At 35.8% G+C, this 17,567-nt stretch overlaps 1 protein-coding gene across 5 annotated transcripts in view; it reads right to left on the reverse strand.

Moving 5' to 3' along the window:
• LOC149580536 (uncharacterized) overlaps positions 1-17,567 on the reverse strand; it is a 182,084-nt gene that overhangs the window by 147,935 nt on the left and 16,582 nt on the right. For 3 of the 5 annotated variants that reach the window (XR_016353903.1, XM_089791725.1, XM_089791743.1), the window contains 3 exons: positions 11,490-11,654; positions 11,129-11,240; positions 9,948-10,115 (listed from right to left, as the gene is read on the reverse strand). Coding sequence is in view for 3 of the 5 variants with exons in the window: in XM_089791725.1 (XP_089647851.1) it covers positions 9,948-10,115; positions 11,129-11,240; positions 11,490-11,512 (303 nt within the window). In the remaining 2 variants the exon portion in view is untranslated. The remainder of the gene's footprint in view (positions 1-9,947; positions 10,116-11,128; positions 11,241-11,489; positions 11,655-17,567) is intronic. The other 2 variants (XR_016353905.1, XM_089791735.1) reach the window with 1 other exon arrangement.

A 17,567-nucleotide genomic window follows, 5' to 3' on the forward strand; every position in this document is an offset into this window, starting at 1 on the left:
TGTCTCTCTTCAAAATCCCAACCCAATTTCTCCTTTCGGTCTTTAACAAATGATTAACATGTCATTTCACAACCTTCAAAATATATTGATAATTTCATTTCATTTCTTTAAATGTCTGACAACACATTGTTCCCAAATTATGGTCTTTTATTACACCCAACTGAATCACGATTTTGACATTAGCTTTGTTTGATGATCACAGAAAATAAGGTGAAACCTAATAGCATGAAATGACTACGAGTGCAAAGTGTTGAGCTCTCTATAAGTCGCCGATTTATATTTTGTCATTATTCAATCTTTCACAAAAATTATTCACTTCAACTATGTTTAGGCCTATGCCCACTATACATATGTCGTTGCTCAGTAATGCGTCATTCCTTCTAACCAATAAGAGACTCGGTAAACAATTATTTGAATTACAACCAAAGAGTCGACAATATCCCAAATACTTCCATGGTACCACATTCATATTAGAAACAACTAGTTGATTTACTTACAAACCCAAGCTCTCAACAATAATCCCATGTCTCAAGTATTTTCCAAGAGAGCTACCATTCTCCATCGAGTCATACACCGAAACCTTGTGGATGAACTTGTAATGGGCACCCCTGGATGTCCCAAAAAACTAAACCAAATTGCTGAAAGGAATTATGTCAAACAGTTTGCATTCAACTTCTTAAAACCCCTTATAACTCCGGAAATCAAACGTTTATTTGTTTGTTGTGTTTCATGCATGGAATTGGTATCATACAACATAAACAAGAAAGGAACTACAATAATATGCAAAGTGGAAATGAACTGCTGCTAATAAAATGTTATTTTCAGAATTCATAAAACCAAATACATGGCAGATTTATCAACTCACTAATTACTTCAGCAATATTGTCATAATACTCCAGCCCATGCTTACGAACTTGCCGCTACAATACTTTGTCCTTCAATCAGTCCACTACCTTCGTAATACCATTCCCTCAAAGCGGCATAAGCGTCGGACAAGTAGTGAAGAAGATATGAGCAAAATACCAAATCTGCCTGTAGCCGGAAATGCAACTAAACTGCCTGATAATGAAGCCAAAAACAAAGAATTCCAAAGGCCAAACCCCAAGGGAATGACGTCTAGAATGTTACAAGAGAGGATAGACGTCCTCAAATGCCAAGAACTGAGTTGCAACTCACATACCAATTTCTTCTCATATTCAACCTTGCCTAATGAAGCCACAAATGCTTCCTTTTATTCTATTTCCAATGGTCCGCTCAACTCATATGGGCAATGTGGGATAAAAGATGTGTACTATATAAAACATATATTAAAATACCCCTTATGTCTCCCTTAAGTATACACTACCATAAAATAAATATTAAAGTAACACTTTAATATTTTACAATTAACTAGACGTTACTTTAATAAAACTTCAGGCATTAAAATGTATTAGCAATCGGACTCCGAATAATGCGAGTGATAGCTCATCGGAAAGCTCTCACCGAGGAGTATCGAATTCCAATCACCAAAATTGACCTGTACTGTGTCCTGCCGACTTACTAAAAATAGTAAGTATGTCTGAAACCGAGTAAATCAACTTCGTTTTGGCCCAAACTGGAAATGACTAGGCCAAAACACTCCAGGATCCCATTAAACCCTTCGTTAGCCCTCGGGACCATGTAGAACAAGGCTAACGCGCACACACTTGGTCAACTGCTAAAAGATGGGATCATTACAAATCCGCCCTCCTTGTAATTGCTTGTCCTCAAGCAATTAAGTAACATAATGAACTCCAACCTCCACCTGGATCCCAATTGAAGTAATGTGTGATATCCATATAGACATTAAACAAATTACAAATGAACATCATTAGGACCAACCACATGTCCTGCAAGTTAGCTCCCAAAACTTGTGCTGATGAAGTATAAGTCTGGATGTCACTAGAAGGTGGCTCCATAGAAGATCTATGAAACCTCTTCCTCCCAACTGCTGCAACACAAAACTGAATCTTTGTAGATAGTGAAAACTGAACCCAACTCCACTCAGGTGAATGATCAACATCAGCCTCAAACATCAGATTGTCATAAGACAATGTTGCATCCATGTTGAACATAATATTATCCCAAGAGTGAACATTAACACTTTGTTGATCGATAGTATAATATGACTCTGTCACTATATTGCTCACCTCATTAGCAATAACAAGTGTACTATCATCAGAGCACACATCTACAACCGAATGCTTATTACCAAACTCCTCATTGGATGGTTCAACTGACATAGAAGTGGTTGTTGATATGACAGTTCCCTTGCATTCTCCTAATTCCACTATTGCTACATCATCATCCCCTGACAAGGCTTCATATGTGGTCTCCTGACTTTGCACGCATGTCTCTATAGACTCTATCGAAATACCCACATCACCAACATCATAACTGGCTGGCTCTATACGTGTCTCGATCCCACCTGAGGAATCAACTACCTTCTGCTCTGGAGCAGCATACAAATCATCAATGTTGATGCCCATTTGTCTAGCCATAAGCTGCAACATCATATCCATTTGCCTATTCTGCTCCTGTTGCATACGTTGCCCCTTCTCTAATGTACCCAATAACTGTCTGAACAGTACCTCCCCCTGATCTGGACCAGCATTTCTGCCTCCGCCTAATCCTGTATTCCTGTCATCTCGATCACCCATATTATTGTCCTGATCACAGAATATCTCCTCTGTGTCTGTATGGTTGGATTCAATGTCCCCCTGCACGGATGTACTAGACTGTTTGCTTTGCAAGTCTGAAATCCTATTTTGTCTTGCTCTGGTATCGCGGAAATTATAAGACCCCTGTCGCATGCTCAAACATAAATGCTTAGCCTGTGTTTTTTATTTATTTCTGATTTTAGTGTTTTGACATTTCGTCAAACACTTTTTCCCTCTATCCGGCTATTCCAAATTCCCTATAAGACCTCCACAGGATGGCAGGACTTATAGCTCTGATACCACTGTAATGGGCACCCCTGGATGTCCCAAAAAACTAAACCAAATTGCTGAAAGGAATTATGTCAAACAGTTTGCATTCAACTTCTTAAAACCCCTTATAACTCCAGAAATCAAACGTTTATTTGTTTGTTGTGTTTCATGCATGGAATTGGTATCATACAACATAAACAAGAAAGGAACTACAATAATATGCAAAGTGGAAATGAACTGCTGCTAATAAAATGTTATTTTCAGAATTCATAAAACCAAATACATGGCAGATTTATCAACTCACTAATTACTTCAGCAATATTGTCATAATACTCCAGCCCATGCTTACGAACTTGCTGCTACAATACTTTGTCCTTCAATCAGTCCACTACCTTCGTAATACCATTCCCTCAAAGCGGCATAAGCGTCGGACAAGTAGTGAAGAAGATATGAGCAAAATACCAAATCTGCCTGTAGCCGGAAATGCAACTAAACTGCCTGATAATGAAGCCAAAAACAAAGAATTCCAAAGGCCAAACCCTAAGGGAATGACGTCTAGAATGTTACAAGAGAGGATAGACGTCCTCAAATGCCAAGAACTGAGCTGCAACTCACATACCAATTTCTTCTCATATTCAACCTTGCCTAATGAAGCCACAAATGCTTCCTTTTATTCTATTTCCAAGGGTCCGCTCAACTCATATGGGCAATGTGGGATAAAAGATGTGTACTATATAAAACATATATTAAAATACCCCTTATGTCTCCCTTAGGTACACACTACCATAAAATAAATATTAAAGTAACACTTTAATATTTTACAATTAACTAGACGTTACTTTAATAAAACTTCAGGCATTAAAATGTATTAGCAATCGGACTCCGAATAATGCGAGTGATAGCTCATCGGAAAGCTCTCACCGAGGAGTATCGAATTCCAATCACCAAAATTGACCTGTACTGTGTCCTGCCGACTTACTAAAAATAGTAAGTATGTCTGAAACTGAGTAAATCAACTTCGTTTTGGCCCAAACTGGAAATGACTAGGCCAAAACACTCCAGGATCCCATTAAACCCTTCGTTAGCCCTCGGGACCATGTAGAACAAGGCTAACGCACACACACTTGGTCAACTGCTAAAAGATGGGATCATTACAGAACTCCTCTTTCACTCTCTACTTGAAGTCCTTACATCTCTTCATGGTTATTCTCCTTCCCTCACGTAGAGTGCCTTTGTACACCATATCAAAGCTCCCTAATCACATTTGACTCTTAGATATCTCTTGTGGCTTCTTTGATCTCATGGTATGATCCCATTGGTTTTTGATATATTATATTGTTTTCTTTCAAAATTTAGGCAAGAATTCATGGGACTTTTAGAGAAATCATGTCTTTCCCATACACGATTTCAATATCCTCCTTAAAGCAAGTACTTTATTGCGTCGTAGACTCTATTCACTTTTGTGCTCTCATTGCAAGTGCACGTGAGACTCAAAGTGTCATTTTTATATACATTGGCATGGAATTATGACTCCCATCGATGTCACTATTGCAACCAACATCGATGTCACTATTGTAAGTTGAGTATCTTCGAAATAGGCACTAATCCTCCAGAATGTCCAATAAATGATTTTTGTTGTAGAGGCGAGACCCATGATATCGTTGAAGAACCATTCTCCATATCTCCTCCATACAGTTTCTAACACGATGCCTTTGTACAAGTATACATGGTTTGGCATTAATCACCATTGTTGTGTCGCTTATTCCATCAGTTACAAACCTGAATTGTTTCTAGAACGAACAACCTCGACCAAATAATATTGTTTACACAGGGTTGACTGGTACTTAATGTCTATCCTTTGGATGTCAATAACTACTCATACTCGCCTAGCACTACTCAACGTTACCTCAACACTTTTATGCATACACCAAGTGCACAAATATATTTCAACTGCTTGTTCAAAAAACTCCTTGCTTCGCGTAGATGTGGAAATCAGATATTGAAGTTCAAATGCCTTGGTTGTTCACCTGTGCGAATGGTGGGAAGTATATGGAGGTCAGCAACTAGACTTACACCCCAGCCCATATAGTTGTTTGTTATATCCAGAAACATTGACTCCAAGCTACTTTTGACTACCCAATCTGATCTCATGGCAGGCACCAACTAAATTGGTTATACCAAGTGACCCAAGCACCTCAATTTTAATTTTCTGCTTTGCATCCCATTTGGATAGTGACACCAATTCCAAATAGAATTTGCAAAAGTTGTCACTCTAACAACATAGTACAAGAAATTCAAAGAGCTAGGTGTGGGCTCCAAACATTTCACTTTACATAGCACTAGGAGATCGAATTAGAATGACTAACCAGTGTCAAACCGAATCACAAATTGTGCCTGTGGCATGACCATTAATATATAGATTGTGAGGAGCCCTTGCTTAGCAAGCAGATGGGGTTCAGGTCTGAAAAAATGACTCATTTTAGTATTTACGATGGATCTCTATTCTTAACAAGATATAGAATCTTTACTTCTATTATTCGCAGGCTGGTAAAGTGTAATGATCCCATCTTTTAGCTCTCACGTTCTCCAAAGTCTAAGTGGAGGATACGAAGAAATTAAATTAATTTCTTATAAAGTCATTCAATTAAAAATTAAAAGGTGACTTTGTATTTAATTAATTTAGTTATTATTTACAAGGGAGTAGTTTCTAGGGTATGTATTAATTATTGGAAGGATGGAAGCCTCTCGTGATTTAATTAATTATTTCCAGGGAGGAATTTCTGGGGTATGCATTAATTATTGGAAGGAGAAGCTTCTAGCTCTTGCAATTAATTAATGTTTAGTTCCTTCCAGAAGGATGAAGAAAAGGATAAATAGGGCTGAAAGTTTCATTGCTGATCATGGGATGTTTATGACTTGCATTTGATAAGAGCTTGGATATGTGAATCACACTCCTTTTTTGGCAATAGAGGACGTTCATTTTCTGTTGTAACATTCTAGACATCATTCCCTTAGGGTTTGGCCTTTGGAATACATCTCTTTGTAATTGATTGCAGCATTCTTAGAATTAATATAATTTCAGCAGTTGATTCAGCTTTTGGGCATTCCTGAGTGTCCATTACATAAAGAACCTGCTCTGATACCATCTTAAACTCAGAGGATTGCTGCAAATGAAATAATAATACCTATAATTTCTGTATTTTTCAAATGCAGCAATCTCTCTCACATTTATATTAGAAATAAGGTTTGAACAAATTTAATAACATAATTAATATTTAACAACAAATTTATTATATATATATGTAACCCTATATACAATGAACACATTATATCTCATAATTACGCATAGGTTTATGCGACTAAAGCTACAAAACATTAACAATTTTATATACATTTGACAACATTTATAATTTAAAATCTATGTTTTCTATTTCCTTCAGCAGCAACTTACATTTGTACTAATGTGATGGATAAATGTTTATGCATGTGATCAAATTAGCTTCTCTTTGATGATGTTATAGTGTCTTTAAGCTTTATTCAATAATGGGTTCATGAAACAAGTTTTAAATTGTCAAAAACCTCAAAATTTCAAGTTATTTTTTTCATTTTGCCAAGTTACAAGTCAAGTTAACCTTGCCGAATCTGAGTCTATGAACTTTGGTTTGTGTTGTTTTCTTGTTATTTTAGCAAATGACTTTGAAAGGTTTGGTTTTTTGTAAATGATGTAGTTATGGCAGGGTTGGATGGCAAGAAAAATGCCAAATTTTGTTGTTTTGAAAATTTTGTAAAACTTGACATGTTGATGTGAAGACCATGAAAGGTCTCGATGATGGTTAGGTCGGTTGATTTGCAGAGAAAATGTAGAACTGATGATTTATGATGGTGGTTGGTTAGTGTTATTTACTGCAGAGTGTACTTATGTTTTACTTTCAATAAAATAACATCTATAACCGGGGAAAAATAAAATCAATGACGTCATTAATATTTTAAAAGTAATAATATTCATCGACGGCATTACCTATTTTACCTATTTTACCTTTCCCCTCATAGTATTAAGATTGTTGCATAGTTTTCAAGAGAATAAATAAAATCACCCAAAGTGATACTCCAAACATGGAAACATGAATAGTAAATGATCTTACTGCCCAGCAATCAAATAAGAGTAATCTTCAGCTTTAACTAGCAATGCCCCAAAAATAATATTTCATTTCTCCGGCAATAATGTTATGCCAAAAATGGATAAATATCTGTAAAGATAGTAAATGCCTTCTCACAGGTAAAGATTCAAACTCTATTACAGCACAACATAAGAACCTGAAATGATTCCTCCAAGTCCCATCTAGGTCAGATCTTCCACTGACAAAAATGGCTTCTCAAATACATCCGGAGAAGAATTTTAGAAGAAATCTCAAATCAATAAAATAATATTAATTCCCAAATCATTTCCTCTCGTTCTCTGAGAAACTTATAAAACAAGTGCTTTCAGTTATATTGTCGTACAATTAATATTTAATTAATTAATCTTCTATATTTTTTTATAATTATTTATATTTATCATTTATTTGACAAAAATATTTAATTAATTAAATGTTTTAAAAAGTTTAAGAATTAATTTATGGTTCAAACCATTTCAAATGGGGACATTACATCCCCTTAACCTATCATACTCCCTCTTTTATCTCTTACAGTCAACTAAATTTGCCTCCAAATAAATGCCAACCCCAGAATCCTTAATTCTCTACTAATAGATCATCCTTGAAATATTGTTCATATACCAAAATTACCTCAATATCTTCACATAAGTTGTCTCTATCAGCACTCGACTAGTCATGAGCCTCTGTCAGATCGTCACTTGCTTGTGCCTATCCAACATGAGCCTGGATGGTTCTCTCCAATATTAAAAATTTGAGTACAAAACTTTGTTCTATGTCTCAATAACATATATATTTTACAAAACCTTAAGTGGATGGATGTATCCCATTACGAATACAGGTTAAGCCATTGATCATAGTGCTCTACCCCAAGCACAAATGCACAATCTATACAGTTAGTTTCTTGCCACCACCTTGTCACACTTGTCCTGTCAACGAAATCAACCAAGCTCTAGATATCATTGTTAGCCTCTATTGATGCAATCGGATCATGCAATGCCTGATATAATCAGTGTCTATTCACTCATGGGATGTGAATATATGAATATTCTTGTTCATATCCATTATTGTCCATTCTTTCTGTTCCATGTTTTGTTGCTCCACACTGCCCTCTCTATCCTCATCAGAAAACTCAGATAAAACCTGTCACCTAAATGCTCAAAACAATCATAGAGACTTAGGCTGACAATCTAAGTATCAATGTGGCCTTCCAATTCAATTGCATGCACCATCCCTAATTCTCGAGTGGCAACAGCCCTGTCCATATTAGAGACGTCTGATAGAAAGTCATTGAAACTAAAACGCAGACATTCCCCCAGACCCCTAAACATCTCTCAGGAAGTCAACATCATTTAGAAACATTTACTCTCTCTCCAGACAAAGGAGAGCAAGGGACTACCCTGACAGATGAGAACAAGGACCTCTACGCACTTGACCCGTAGGAAAAAAAAACATTACGAAGACGAGAGCACTCCATCAAGACCTTTCATCAGATCCGTTCAACACGAACAATTAAAAGCAAAAATTAATGATGTTGGGGGAGGGCATATATTGCTGCAGTAATGTGAGGGGTGACTCAAACTAATTCAATCATCATTGATCCTAAGAGGTAATGGTGCACAAACCTCCCAAGAGCATGGGATCGTCCTGAGAAACAACTCTATACATGAAGCCAGGTCAAGAGCTATGTCAGCTCTCTTAAGGAAACAACCTCTCAAGGTAACAGTTTCATGTCTACCTCCAGGCGCATCACATTGCTTATAGTCCTTTTCCTTCGACATGCAGCTCTTCTTACTATAAATCATACGAAATCATGCCCTTCTTTTTTGAGAGCTTTGGGCACTGACTGACCAATCTTCCCTTCATTCATCACTTCAACTATGACATTTCTTTTTCGGCTTTTCATGGATGAATTTTATTCTAGAATCTGTGGCAGATTTGTGCTTGGCTTTTCTCTTGACTTCTAAGATCAAGCAGTCATCAGCAAATAATCTGGGAAGTGTGTTATCAGTAGATCTGGTGTTTGGTTGAAGTCAACTGTCAAACTATTTTCAACATGATATGGTGTTATTTTTAGATTATCCCTTTCTTTCTTAATGATCCCTTGCATGATAGTGGCCCACAAGAAGGATAAGTACTACAGCAACTGTTTTCTCATTCGTGTTTGGAGTCTATCGGGTCAAATTCTCTACACATACAATTGCTTGATCATCCTTCAATTCTGTGTCAAACAGATTTCTTCAGTGTCACCATCCACATCCATTGTTTGTAGTTTGTACAGACAATGACACTAGATGTACAAATTGCCTGGTTGTAATATGCAACAATAAACAAGTTATTGTACAAGAGAAAAAAAAAAAAAAAAAATTCAACAGGCAATGTGGTTTCACCGTGCACACTTGGAACACCAATGCAGAAACCATACGTGATCAGTCAGGTGTAGAAACGCTGATCCAATATATAGTCATAATGAGCAATAACTAAATATCAAATAACATATCTATGAAACTAATCTATTTCATTTTGATACTTCTCCAACAAAAATAACCTGGAAAATGGTATATATAACACCATGGAAAACATGAATTCACTTGTACCATTTCATCATAGAAGCATGTACTGCATGACAATAAGTCATAACTGAGAGGTGGAAGCCAGTCATGCAACGGTGACAAACTGATTTGCAATTATTAGCTATGAGAAAAAATCCCAAAAAGGCATGAATTGGAGAGTAAACTCAAAAACTTGATAGAAAGAACTTAAAACAATAGATTGTTTCAAATCTCAGTACACCCTCAAGGATGAACACAATTCAAGAACAAAACTTATTTATTGACCAAAAGAATACCTTAGAACTGCTCTTAGATTGAGAATCCTGTGTAGATTTACTATTATTTGAACCAGACATTGATGTCCAGGCATGGTTCAGCATAACTTGAGTTTCTAAGCCTGACTTTCTATCCTCTGGGAATGGAAGTTCAGATCTAGATCCCAAAAAATTAGTTGAGTAATTGATCTGCAATAAAACAAAGTGAGCAAAATTCATAAACAGATTCTATTAAACTTTTAAAGACATAAGATTTCTACATTCGATCAGGTGAACATTGAAAGAACTTCTAGTAATAACTGTGTAGACATTTTTCAATCTAACTAAATCAAATTAAAACAAAAATTATGTTAAAACACCTTACAATTACAAGTTACAGACTGCACAACACTTTTGGCAGACAAATAATTTCAAAAGAAAAATGTTTGCTACATCCACCATTTAATTTAAATTTTTGCCACACTGAGGAGATGTTAGAGTGGATTTTAAAACTATTTTCAACTATAAATTGGCTGATGAACTATATTACCTTGCATTATTTGATGTTACTTTATCCTCGTAAAGTACGTTAATATCTGCATCTTGATGTGCTCAGTTAATATCTTCAATTTGGCATAATTTATTTGTATCTTCGAGCATTCTACATGTTATTCAACTTGTTTAACTTCAATAATATCTTCCTGTTTTCCATGCTTACTTGTATTGGCATGCTACATCAAATATCTTCAAACATTTCACCTAAAAAACACAAATGATCTTTTGTTTTTACGTTGTCATGTGTGTGACTGCCTACATTTTCAAAATTGTGATACGACTCAATAGACAGAAAATTTGAATTGGAATTTTTTAGAGTAAGACTGTTTCCATTTATATGATGCACTTTTTCACAAATAGATTCTTGGATAATGTTAATGGAAAAATGACAATTCTGAAGGTTTCCAGATTTATGCGTGGTTGAGAGTGGTGCATCTTTATATATGGTGGTTGATGTTCAGGCAATGTCTTTGCCTTCAAAAATTATTGTTGCAAATGAAGTGCGAGTGCATTCTAAAATTTGGGAATACAGAAAATTAGATCCTAAAAAACACTTAATTTACATAGTTTTTAGTATCTTATTTAATCATTAATGAAAAAAAATGACAGCGGCTGAAAATAAATTTAATGTTATTTAAACCAGAATGTAACATTGTTTGACCAGTCACCTTTGAAACACCCATACGTGGGAAAGAAACCCCAATAAGAAAACCAAAGACAATTCCAAAAGTTGCTGTAACGATAAGCCTCATGGTCTCATTTGGCTTCTTCAGGGCTCCACTGCATGTTAGCAATGAAATAGAAATTAATTCATAATTACTCAATGAGTCAACATTTGTTTTTCTAGAAATGCACATGGAGAAAAAATGTTGGATTAATTAAAAGAAAATCAAAATTTACTAAACTGGTGAAGTCCCAATGGTAATAAAGAAACTGGGATCAATATTAGGATATACATTATGAAATAGCATTAATTCGTTTTTTATAAAATAAAATCTGGAAGCTGAAACTAAGGTTAGGCTTGCTAACCTGTTACATTTGCTGTTTGCCATTGTGGTTATCAATTCTGAGCACCTATGCTAGGAATTCTACCCATGGTACAAGTGCTGCTTGCTGCTTTGATTCTTTATACAAAAGATGTCGCGAGACAGCCTTAAGCAATGCCTCAAAGGCAATTACCTGTCACAAATTTACCTGTGTAATACAGTTAGCTATAATTCAAGAAAAATCTTTAAAAAATTAAAAGAATCCATGCTGTGAAAGAATCCACTCATAATATAGCATAAACAAGAGCACATCCCTCCTCAAAACATAAGAAATAAAGTATTTTTTAATCATCTACAAAGCTATGCTTTGTGTATGACAAATCGGTAAAATTTATTGTGCTCTTGTTTACAACTGTTGCTTAATATTTAAAAGTTGAACTATGTTCACATAAACTGGACAAATGTAAAAATAAAAGCATGCAAATTTAACATTTCATATTCGACCAAGCAAGCCCCCATTATGGAGGATAAAGCCCAGCTTGGAAAGTGCTAATCATACTTTTACCTATGTTATAATTAATTTAACACTTATATTCAACCTAGCAAACCCCCATTATAAAGGAGAAAGCCCAGCTTGGAGAGTGCTAATCATACTTTTACCTATGTTATAATTTATATATAAATAAAATAAGAGGAATGACAACTTTGAAGGCAAACTAGAACTGTATTTTTTGGTGCTCAATATATTACAATAATAGATAATTGTCTTTTATTAGTTAATGGTAATCTATTGTAAATATCTAGTTAGCTTTGGTTAGCTTTCGCTTTTTTAACTTTATCTGTTGGAATAGAAAATTTCTGTTCTTTTTTATAGTTTCCCAAGGAAACATCGCCTTATTCTTTTGTATATTTAGACCTCTCGGTCTCTATTAATAACAAGCAAGTATTTACCAATTACTTCCCTAATATGGTATCAGAGCCTAGACTTCAATTTTTTTTGAATTTTTTATAATTTCGAAAATATATGATCCAAAAAATTTCAAAACTCTTTCTAAAGTCTTTTACGTGCTTCGTAATACCTAGTCACGGCTAGGGTTTCAAAGATAAAGATCTGCAAATTCATCTGAAAAAGAGGCATATTTTTCTTGGTCATTTTTTCTAAATATCGAAAATCTGCAAATGAGTGATTTCTTGGGGCATTTTTGGTGTTGTTTCCTCATCCTCTCTGCTGTCTCAGCCAAAATGCCTCTGTTTTGAATAAAATCAGCCATTTTTCTACCTATAAAATACTTTTTTTCTGCAATTTCGACCATTAATGGCTGCCAGCTAAGGTTTTCTTTGAAACCCTAATTTTTGGGCTCAAAAAAAAATTTGATCACATATTTTGGCTGCATTTTTCAAGAGCTCAACTGGGTTGTCATCTGATTTTTCTGGGTTCCTCATTTTTTGTTCCTCAATTTTTGAGGCAACGGATCCAGAAAATGACAACATATTCCTTCTAGGATTTTCAAGCTCTTTTTCTGGGTCACTCTCCGAATTTTTTGGGTCTTCCATTTTTTGTCTCGAAGCATGTGTCTTCACATATTTTCACGGTTTTTCATTGAAAAACGTGCCATGGCATCTCTGATAAACATTCTTCTTGAGCACAACTCCAAATTCAATGGTCGAAATTATGGGACTTGGAAGCAACGGATTATCACAATTTTTGAATATCGAAACATCGATCAACTTGTTTTGGGTGTTACAAAGTGTCTGACTTCTCCTGGTCCTGATTAAGATACATGGCATCTGAATAATCGAGAGGCAGTGATACTTCTCAAATTATCCGTGGCTGATGATCAGCTTTCTCAGATTCCCTTTGGCAAGACAGTTGCCGAGATCTAGACACATCTCAAAGGTCTTCATGAGCTAAAAAACACTATGTTTTCTATTGTCATGGATGAGGGCACCTCGCTTCAGGAACACCTAAATCGGATTCAGGAAATCCGTGATTAGTTACTTGCCATTGGTCGCAAGATGGAGGAAGGGGATATTGTGGTTATCTCTTCGAAGTTTACCAAAATCCTATGAGCATTTTATCAAAACTTCAACATCACATCTTCTGGTGTTGATTTGAAGTTCACTGATCTCTGCAACCTACTACTTTAGCAAAATCAGTGGAAACAACAATTCAGTAGCAGCTCCAGTTCCACCTCCACAGAGTGAGCCTTTGCTGCAAAATCCTTTCAAAACGATAAAGGCAAGTTTCAGCAGCCATCTCAGCAGAAGTCTTATGCTCCAGCATCAGATGGTTCTCGAAAGAAGAACATTCAATGCAACTACTACCACAAGTTTGGACACATGAAGGTTGAATGTTAGAAATGCTTCATTGCACAATCTTAGCAATCAAGTTCGCAGCCCAAAGCGAACAGTGCAGAGCACACTGAGTAGGCGAAATCTGCCTTTTACGACTACATGGCTTAAAGACCTGCAGATCATGTAAAGTCATCTGCCTGGTACATTGATTCAGGTGCCTCTCGTCATTTCACTCACCGCAAAGACTGGTTTACTGACTACCAGCCTTATTCAAACTATTATTTTTGGTGGCAAAGAAGAGTACACAGTTGTCAGTAAAAGCAACATTCAAATTCAATATGCTAGGAGGAATCTCATATTCCTTAATGTGTACTACATTCAAGGGATGGAACTAAATCTACCCTCAATCAGTCAATTGCTGCGACACTCTCCACACTTGGCAGTCACCTTCAATTCACATCAGTGCACCATCACTGATCGGGCGACTAAGTCTACTGTTGCAGTTGGTCTTGAGGATCATGGTCTTTTCAGACTTACTAATTCTAGTGATTCTCAGGACTTAGCTATGGCTACTTGACGGTCTTCTGTCAGCACACTCTGGCATCAACGATATGGGCACTTAAATGTGCATTATCTCTCACAGTTTGCTCAAGATGAGCTCATTCTTGGATTGCTAGAGATTCACACTCAAAAGCTTGGAGTTTGTGACGCATGCCAACCTAGGAAGCAACATCGCACACCTTTCACGAGTGGCAACTCATGGCGAGCTTCTCAAGTACTACAACTTGTACATGCCGATATTTGCAGCCCTATGGTCACTCCTTCTGTTCTTGGGTCCAGGTATTTTCTATTGTTTGTTGATGATTTCAGTAGAAAAATGTGGGTGTATTTCCTTAAAAAGAAATCAAATGAATTTCCTATATTTCAGAAGTTTAATCCTTTAGTTGAAAAAGAGTCTAGGAAATCTATTATTGCTCTTAGATCAGACAATGGGGGGGAATTATGTTCTAATGTTTTTGGCAACTTCTTGGATACACATGGCATCCAACGCCAGTTAACCACACCCCACACGCCACAACATAACAGTGTAGTTGAACGTCGAAATAGATCAATCACGGAGATGGCTAGACCCATGCTCGAACACAGACATGTTCCGAAGCAATTTTGGGCAAAAGCAGTTGAACCGGTCACCCATAGTGACGGTCAGAGGTAAAACTTCGGAAGAGGCCTAGTCAAGTCGTAAGCCCAAAATTAGTCACTTGAAGGTTTTTAGCTCCCTGCTTTTGTTTGGATCCCTGATGCATCACACACCAAGTTGGATGCCAAGAGTCAAAAACTCATGCTTGTTGGATATAGCAGTCTTCACAAAGCGTACCACCTGATTGATGTTGAGACATCTCGTCTCATCTACAATCATGATGTAGTCTTTAATGAGCAGTGAGGACCTTTTAAGCATGTTTCTCCTATTCCTGATCCAGCAGACCAGCCTATGTAGGCTCATGATTTGGGAGTTCGACTTCCATTAGGTCCACCTGATGGGAGAGCTCTAGTAGCTCCTACAGCTCCAGTTATACCAATGATACCTGTACAGACACCTCCAGCTTCTCTTGTAGGATCACCTAGCTTTGTAGACGCTTCACCTAAGTTTGATCTAGATTCTTCTGATGAGGAACTTGATCATCATGCATCTCCTAGTACTCATGTTGGTCATTCTCCTCTCCGGCCTAAGTGGTGGACTAAGACACTTGCTAATCTTTGTGATGATGAGCTCATTGATGGGAAAACTGCTCGGAAAAAGCGCAAAACTATAGATTCTATTAACTTTTCTCTCATGGCCAACATTCACAATGTCTTTGAACCTCAAACATATTCTGAGGCTAAAGGAATTCTGGAGTGGGAACAAGCCATGCAATCTGAACACCAAACCCTACTGAAGAACAACACCTGGGTCCTTTATGATCTTCCACCAGGGAAGAAACCCATTGGCTGCAAATGGGTTTACAAAATTAAATACAAATCAAATGGTGTTACATCCCAATTTTTTACCTAATTTGAAATATAGCCGTTGAGGTTCACATAAAGTCAGTTGGCAGTTTAATTTGTTATAATCTGGCGAAATAGTAAGATAGTTAGTCGTTATGATTTCAAGTGAAGATGAAATGTTCATTTATCGTTAATCACGAATTCTTGAATTTAAGAAGATGGTTAACAATTGTGATTATTTAAAATGATAAAATAATTTAAAAGTGGAGAATTTTCTTGCAAGGAGCGTGTCAGTGGGGTGGAAGCATTGTCAGAAAAGAATTAGGCAGGAGCGTCACCATCACTGAGCAGAGGGGTACAGGATCTAGCGACTTGGAACAAAATACATCTGTGGGACCCACATGAGTTATTTAATAATTAATTTAATTAAAATAATTGAGTTAAAATATAAAATGTATCTTAAAGGATTTTAATTTATCTTTTGTCTTATTATTTTAATAATAATTTATATACATGCATTTAATATATAAAATAATTTGGTACCATTATAATTTAATAATTAATAAGTAATGTTACAAATAAGATTATAATAATGTTTGAATTATAATAATTGTATTATTATAATTTTCGAATTTTAATCTTCCAATTCTATTCTCTTCTTTTTATTAATCTTGCTTTTAATCGATTATTATTTGGCATGTTTAATTGAATTTATGTCTTGAATTCATATAGACTTCTTGGGAATTCGAATGGATTCTTGTAATTGCAAGAAGTTGTAAAGTCAAGCTCTTCTTTTTATAGAGTCTCATATCGTATTACAGCCCAATCTTCTCATTCTTATTCCATTACGGTCTCCTTGCAATCGAAGGTTCTCAAGATAACTAAGAACGATATTAAATTATATTACTGCTCATTCATCCGTATTCGATTTCCATCATATCTCTGGCTGCAGTTCTTGGAATAGAAGTCTTCTCCCAACAACAGAACAACAAAGCAACCGAATTGTGTTAGAGGTGTCACAAATCAGATTTGAATTCTTTATTTGCCTGAACTTTTCCTCATCACACTTGCTGCGGGTCTCAGTTCCGAAATCAAAGTCTTTTCCAAGCGCAAGCCATTCAGAATTATTTAGAGGAGTCACATAAGGCACCTGTTGTATCTTGTTTCATTTTCTTTTATTGCCTATTTTGATGCATAACAAACAGAATTTATATATATTCTATACTCCGCCGGTTCTCTGTTTTTCTCTTTCCATATTATAACAACAACAGTAAGGTGTTAGTGATACCGATTCCATGTCATGATGTCTATTAAATCCATTTCAAAGCAAAGGATGATAGGTAGATATATATATATATATATATATATATATATATATGCATTCTACTACATATAATGAAATCTTTGTTGTGGAACTCTGTCAATTATGTAAACATAAATCATCTCAATTTAGATCCAGATACATCCAATCATATCTCATAATGGTGAACAGAATATCTTTTTAAAAAAAATGTTCCATCTCTTTTCTTTTCTGATTTAGTATTCATCAATAGCCGGTTAGGCATAGTAGTTTGTGATTAATATAGAAAACTAGTTGTTGGTTTTCTAAAGTGCATCAAAGATCGTTAATCGAGTAACTATGAATATACATCATTTATAAATTCAAATGGCAATTGTTTAAAAAACTTGATTGATTTTAAATCAACATCAATGCACATGCTATCACAATTTTCCGAACAAATTCAAAATACTATTAACACCAAGGAATTCACCAGCAGAAAAGCCATGAAATGGTGAAGAGGTGGAGTTACTCTGCAAGAACGCGGAAGAGAATTCAGTTATG

The sequence above is a fragment of the Cupressus sempervirens genome, chromosome 1, assembly GCF_028749045.1.
Source record: "Cupressus sempervirens isolate cs-2001-9-10 chromosome 1, ASM2874904v1, whole genome shotgun sequence".
NCBI classification, from domain to species: Eukaryota; Viridiplantae; Streptophyta; class Pinopsida; order Cupressales; family Cupressaceae; genus Cupressus; species Cupressus sempervirens.